The following is a 7,008-nucleotide window of genomic DNA, read 5'->3' as shown; positions in this document are numbered from 1 at the left end:
TCGATGTCTTGCCGCCGCTCTGGGTGCAGGGCGAACCACTTGCCTATGAGGTCCTCATTGTCGCCATACAAATCGGCCGTGTCCCAGTTGGTGGCACCGATCTCCCAAGCGCGATCGAGGACTTTGAATCGCTCGTCATCGGAGCTGGGGGCGAGAGAAATGGTCAGTCAAGACGTCGGCGCCGATTGGCATGTCGCGGGTTTGACTTGACTTACCGAACTTTCCCATAGGCGACACTGAGACCCATGAGACTGAAACCCATGGCGGGTATTTCAGGGCCGTCTCTGCCCTGGTTACGGCTATGAGGCGAGCAGGAGTTACCATCGCTGTGTAGCTACGTTTCTGATAGTGAAGGTACCAGGATATAGAACTAATCTTCCGGTTGGTGCTAGTGTGTCAAGGCCCAATTGATGGTTTGGAGTGGCCAGAGGACCTAACTGTGTAGCGGACAAGGCGAGGTTATACACTCTAGTCCGCTATTCACATAATCCCAATGTGATTTACAAGATCCTAAACAACATTCTTCACATTAAGCGCCTTCCACTCTCACCGCACAATCGGATTCAGTGACATTGCCATGCATGGGTTCGCTATGAAAGACCACAGCACCAGAGGGTAGAGTCCGAGCTTTGTCTTGATATGCCATCCGGCTCTTTAGAGGTTCCGTTGTCCGAGAATTCGCAACTCTCGGACATCCGGTAGAAACAAATCGGCGTGTCCGTGCCGTACTCTAGTAAGTTCAATGACCCTCTGCCGGGGACTGCCCTCAGACCACCACGGTTTTGTTGGGAAAAGCCGACAACCTACTCGTTAAAAGGGTCAAATCGGGGTTTCGGCACTTCGTTGCGGCGGGGTCGGTCCGCCCGCAAAACTCGCATTGGTACATTTAGTGGGGCTTACTGCTTATAGCTCCACGAAACTTTATCGCCAGCTTGGAAAGAGCAGTAAGACAAAAGCAGTCGGCCTTCTCGTGGTATCTGGTATCAGTCGCGTCAGTAGTTGTTGTGCGTCTGGTGGGTGGCTCCTGAGCGAGATTGTATTCTAGAGGGACACGATAGTGTCGCGTCCGCTCCGAACCACGACAATGGCTCAGATTGAACGTTCAGCCGCGCATCGTCTATGAAGTGAACAAGCTGCAGGAGGAATACTACAGTAGCGTAAGAAAACCACCCGACTCGAGTCCGTTCTAGCGCGCCACAAGTCGGCTCGCATTTGATTACTTCGAAGTCCTCATCGGACGCCTCCGCGAACTAAGGTTCTGCGGGGAGTCAGAGCGGATGCAAAGACCGGACACTGAGCGTTAATCGTGACAAATCCATGCCGTAAACCAGGATGGCGACTCCACTATGCCAACGGAACTGGATTCTATCCACTGTCGACGAACGGCAGACATCCCTCGTACATAGCATACACAACAGGCATTTCGTGGTAAAGGGCCTCGGGAAAGGCTACTCGCCGCGTCCGAGTTCAACAGCGAAACAAGCGGGAGAATGTTAACAAGATAGCTTATAAATCCTAGAGCATGAATCCTATCATGCTTGGGAGTGCCCTAGCGTAAACAACACCATTCCTCGACTCTATTCACAACAAGTGAGACCCCCATGTTTAGGCATAATCCTCACTACCTCATATACATCTCTAACTCCGGGTTTCTATCCCTCAACACGCGGCCGATAGCATCTGCCCAGGCGTAATGCCGACAAACCAAGCTGTTTGGATCAAGGGTCCCAAAGCCTACCCCTTAGAATTAGGCCCTGCTCCTTTCCCGACCCCAAGGCCAGGTGAAGTCGTCATCAGGCCCCAAGGCTATGCTCTGGTGAGAATACCTTTATTATCGAATGTCCCAGCTACTAATGGTCACCCCAACTTCAGAACCCAGTTGAATGGAAGGTTCAGTTAGTATGACATTATAGTGGAGATAAGGCCATCATCTGTTTAACGTGGTCATGAACAGAGAACAGGACTTTTTCATCAAACACTATCCATTTATTCTTGGTGCCGATGTTGTAGGTTATATCGAAGATCTTGGCGACGGTGTAACCCATCTCCGGAAGGGTCAACGTGTCATTGGGTAAGTATTCTGTTCATCCTGGGAGATTTCTGTGTAGTCTCTGATGCCACAGCGGGCCGTAATATAATGAACAAAGTTAAGAAACTTATAATCTAGATACTGCATCGGGCTTGGGTTGAACAATCCTGTATTTGGAGCTTTTCAGCTTTATCCTACTTTATTTGCTTCGTTAGTATGCCTGATCCTGGATAACATCGGCTTTAATGACGCAGTTATGCTGCCCCTGACTATTACTACCGCAGCTGTGAGCCTCTATTACCCCTCTTATCTGAACTTGGCACTACCGAGTCTAAATCCTCAGCCTAGTGGCAAGGTAATTTTAGTCTAGGTTAGGTTATCTTCGGTTAGGTGTATAGCTATCTAGCTAGCAGTTGCTTCTGGTCTGGACGTGATAGCTACTGCATTAAAGCATAACCACGACCTGGTCAGATCTATTAGCGTGACTATAGTATTTGACTATAGAAGTCCTACTATCATGCAAGATATCATCTCTACCCTGTTAGGCCGTGAGCTTATCGGCGTCTATGATGCTATTTTAGAGCTGGAATCTATAAATCTAATTAGTTTAATCCTCGACCAGATAGGGGCACACAAAGTCGGTATCATTGTGCCGCTAAGGGTAGCCCTGTCGCAGAACTTTATTCCGACCATGTATAAGATCCTGCCCCAAGCAGTTGTTGAGATGACGATGGAGGTACTAAGCAAATGACAGCCGTTGCTTTTGAGATATTGAACGAGGAGGGGAGCAAGGTCTTGGATCATATCTGGCGGCAGTACCTCCCCGAGTCCCTAAGACAAGGCAGATTTCAACTTGCGCCTAGCTCTGTTGTTGGTGGCAAAGGCCTTGGTGCTATCAACAGGGACTTGATAAATTGAAGGCTGGGGTTTCAGGCTAAAAGCTTATTGTGCGCGTGTGAATCCCGAATTTTGGGTGGTTTAAACAGAAGCGACAAGTTTTGGCACAAAGGGAGGAGATGTTGTTGCAAGGCTTGCGCAGCGGTGCTGAGTGCACTTGATAGAAAGCTGTTCTTATTGTACTTGTTGTAATTATGTGTTTTAATGGACGTGAAGACCCTATTTATATTTCAATATGAACCTGAGTCCTACGAGGTCGACACCATCTAGGACTTCTTTCGAGTTTGTCATCAGGGTCGTGAAGTCGTGGGGGAACTTTAATTCTTCCAACTGATGTTGGGATTTGCGATCTGGTATTGTAATAACAGTACTTGGGTGTTTATGCCTGCTTCTGAGGTGGCCCAGCCCTGATCTATTGTGGATGAAGATACGAATCGATGCTTCTTGACTGCATAAAGGCTGGGCTGCCGAAAAATATTGCTTACCTACGGCGGTCTGCAATTTCCGATCTTCCTGCCTCCCTAGACACATTTCTACGCCAATGTCTATTGGTTAGAGCCGCAAGGTAGATAGGTAACTCACGTCCTGTGCAATCTGTTTACCTTTGGCTCGCTTGGGGTAAGATATATAAATAGGCTGACGCCTCTCAGGTAATAGAATCAAATATGGCTATAAGACGTGGTAGCTATATTACTCTGCTCGCTCTAACCAAATGTGCGTCATTAGCCTGGCTAGCGTGGAGGCCTGATAACTTTGAACCCCTTGTAGGTCGTCTCCACCTTCTGCCACTGGTCTATGAACCTTTCCCACACTGAAAATGGTGAGAAGTTCAGTCGCGGCTCGTTCTATAGCTGGCCCGACGGCGAGCTCGTAACGCCGGACAAGCTGGCGGGGTGGCTTAAAGAGGATATCCCCTTATGACGCATAGCACCGCCACAGAAAAGGCTACAGGCACGGGGTAGGGGTAAGAGCAAAGGCAAAGCCGTAAAGCTACGGCAATAGTAGCCGAAGCCCTAGAGGTCCCCCTATCCGATGCCGCCGAGCTGATCACGGACGACTGCGCGGGCTACGTGCCACCCACGGCCCTTGCGCCTGCTGCAGTAGACCTTACCGAAGACATCACTGCCTACAAAGGGCACCATCGACGCCTATACCGCGGCCGTTATCGAGCTCTGGCGGCTCCAGGTGACCCACGGCAGCGCGAATACGGAGAACCCCCAGTCTGTTACAGAAACCCAACAGACATTTAAGGAGACTAGAGCTCTACCAGTCTCTCTTGAGTTAGCTGACTATGCTTCCAGTGTCTCTGAGAATCAGAATCTTTCTTGGGACCAAGCAGGGGTGGATAACCTCAATGCCCCAGGCACTTCAGACCCACTCCCTGGCATGGACCTCGATTCTCTCGCATTTGGTAGCCTTCCGGGCCTCTCTTTCTATGCCTTTGATTTTGGCTCTTTGCTTCCTTCTCCATCAAACAGCATCCCTAGAACTCGCCAAGGACCTACAATAGATTTTCATCAACAGTATGGCTCAGAAGTGCCGCAGTTAGAGGAGGGCTGCCAAATCGAAGCAATGGCGGAACTGCGGTTTCCACGGTTGCACGATCATCATGTGCCACCGAAACCTTACACATTCCCTGATATCCAATCAGGTCAACTACAGTCGTTGTGCAGAGGGATCTACTGCCACATCCCTCAGACGCAGTTACTGCAGCATGCTCATCAGGAGGCATCCGACCTTTTTTACTCCATTCACAAAAGTCAAGGATTGGATGGGGGGTCGACGCTGGCATTTTTGCCCTTTTCTACATTCAATGCTTTCATACAATTGTACTTTGAACATTTCCATCCGAGCTGGCCTTTCATCCACCCTTCGACTCTCGCACAAGCAGACACATCCTGGATCCTGTATGTAGGGATAGTTGCTGTTGGCACACGATATGTCGCCGCAGACGCCATGGAGCAATACAGGTCGGCCATGATGAGCCTCCATCGGGACGTTATTCTACACCACGTAAGACAGCCCTTGTCTTTTTCCTACTACTGAACAGGAACTCACGATACCAGCTACCTAAGTCGCCAAAAGAAGGAGAGCTTACTTTCTCCCAAAGCGTACTTCTATACCATATTTCATTGGCATTTGATGGATCCCGACCCCTATTAACCAATATGTACTATGAAAGAAGCATCCTGATGACTCTATGTCATAGCCGAATTGCTACTAAGGCATGGCTTCGTGGTGATAATCGTGTACAGAGCGCTGACGGAACGAGGTGGGAGACCTGGGTTGCGACCCAGAGTAATTATTGGTTCATCTACAGTGTTTGGTGTAAGTACATATGTTAGGATGTTGATCTTGTATCTCAGAAAGAAACACTTACCTATCTTGCCCCAGTCTTCGAATGCTTGACCCAGATTTTCCTTGATGTGCGCCCCCAATTGAAGGTTGAGGACATTGATGTCCCTCTACCAGAGCAGGGAAGCTTATGGAGTGCAGGTAATCGATCAGACTGGGAATCGGTTCTTGGAGAGCAGCCAGGAGGTATGTGATCCCATCGAATTACTACGCATTGCGCGTAGACTCGCGAGTAACTAACCTCTTATAGCAGGCAAGAGGTCGGAAATTTCATTAAAAGATATTCTCTACGATGCCGACACCATGCAGCAGGTGACAACAGATATTCATGGGATGCTTCGAATCCTCCTTGTGGTAACTTTATTCGTTGAGGAGAGCACGGAGGTTCTACGAACAAAGTCATGGTTGTCCGAGAGGATTTCGAATCCCTCAGCACTGGCACGCAGCCGGAACCCAACGCGACCATTCCTCGAGCGTAACACACCCCTTCGCCTTCAGAACCGTATCAAGGCTCTGGATGCTGACTTTACTCTTCTCCAGCCTGAGTTGGCTGTCTTTCCGCTCACCAACAATCTCTCCATCATGCAGGCTTGCATCTACCACGAGATTCACATCATACGCCATGTCAGTCTTCAGGAACTCTATGCATTAACAGGGTGGCAAGCGAGCAAACCATATGTAGATATCGCTGAACGCGACTTTAAGTTATGGCTGAACGGCCACAAACCAACAATTCGCAAGTGCCTCTGGCACGCCGCTACGCTATTCAGTTCTCTTCACTCTCGACGACATATGACACTCTGGGAACCACTGTGCTTCCTGAATGGAGCAACATTTATCTGGGCTTATCTAAAGTATGCCGACGGCAAAACGATTGAGGCGTCATCTCCCGCACATACAATTGAAAACCAGAAAGCATTACGCCTCGATCAACTGACTAATGAGGATGAGCGGAATGCTTGGTTCGAGCATGGTTTCAACGGGAATATCCATGTAACCGGAATCGGTAACCTCAATCCAGGGGAGTGTCCCAACCAGGTTCTGGAGGAGTTGTATCGATGCTTAATTCCTCAGACTGGAACGGCAAATCTTGCCGGCGGGATTGCAAAAGCAATTATGCAGGTTTGCAGTGGTTTGTCCCCATCGTTTTAATGCTTAGGGTAGGGCGAGAATAATAAACTGTTGATTAAGAGCTCCGTTATGCCTGTCTACATCAATCTTCTTGCCTCGTAGAGTTTTTATATCGGAATAACGGCGCATAAAAGCTTGTAACTAGTTCTTTCCAACGCCTCCCGGGAAGCCATTGCGTATAGCAACTTTGCTAACGAAGTCCCTGACCTGATTATGTGAGACTGAGCAGCCTAGATCATCCTGTATAGTAATCCACTGGCGGAGACATTTTTCCTGATACTCATAAAGCTTCTTCGGGGGCTTGTGGGCTTCTTTTGATGCTGTACGGCCTCTTCAACGACCTTTGAATGTTGTACGGCTGATTCCATAGGTGTGGGCAGCTCTGTTTTGAAAAACATCATTCGCATGGAGTTCTAGCACAAGGTGCATATTCTCTTCAGTCTATTCAGTCATGCTGGTTCGAAATCCGAAGTCAGAACTACCGTATCACTTGAATTGGTTGAGAAACTACGTGTCGAAGTTTGTTGTATTAGGTGGCTGGGAGAAAAAGTCGGTGGTCGGTTTTGGGTGACCAACGTTACCGGTTACTTCAAATT

At 48.8% G+C, this 7,008-nt stretch overlaps 2 protein-coding genes across 2 annotated transcripts; both read left to right on the top strand.

The window, feature by feature from the left end:
* Positions 1-1,883: 1,883 nt before the first annotated feature.
* FOXG_17646 (uncharacterized protein) lies at positions 1,884-2,263 on the top strand (the record flags this gene model as incomplete). The annotated part of the gene is made up of 3 exons (XM_018397654.1): positions 1,884-1,895; positions 1,955-2,071; positions 2,168-2,263. 3 exons carry the CDS (start codon positions 1,884-1,886, stop codon positions 2,261-2,263), a joined length of 225 nt encoding a protein of 74 aa, XP_018258743.1.
* Positions 2,264-4,882: 2,619 nt separating this feature from the next.
* Positions 4,883-6,433, top strand: FOXG_22901 (uncharacterized protein; the record flags this gene model as incomplete). Its single annotated transcript, XM_018403321.1, has 4 exons — positions 4,883-4,939; positions 4,993-5,245; positions 5,321-5,467; positions 5,532-6,433. The coding sequence occupies 4 exons, from the start codon at positions 4,883-4,885 to the stop codon at positions 6,431-6,433; spliced, it is 1,359 nt and encodes a 452-aa protein (XP_018258742.1).
* Positions 6,434-7,008: the final 575 nt, after the last annotated feature.

This window comes from Fusarium oxysporum, genomic scaffold (genome assembly GCF_000149955.1).
Source record: "Fusarium oxysporum f. sp. lycopersici 4287 supercont2.63 genomic scaffold, whole genome shotgun sequence".
In the NCBI taxonomy this organism is placed as follows: Eukaryota; Fungi; Ascomycota; class Sordariomycetes; order Hypocreales; family Nectriaceae; genus Fusarium; species Fusarium oxysporum.
This window is presented reverse-complemented; position numbering and strand designations above follow the sequence as displayed.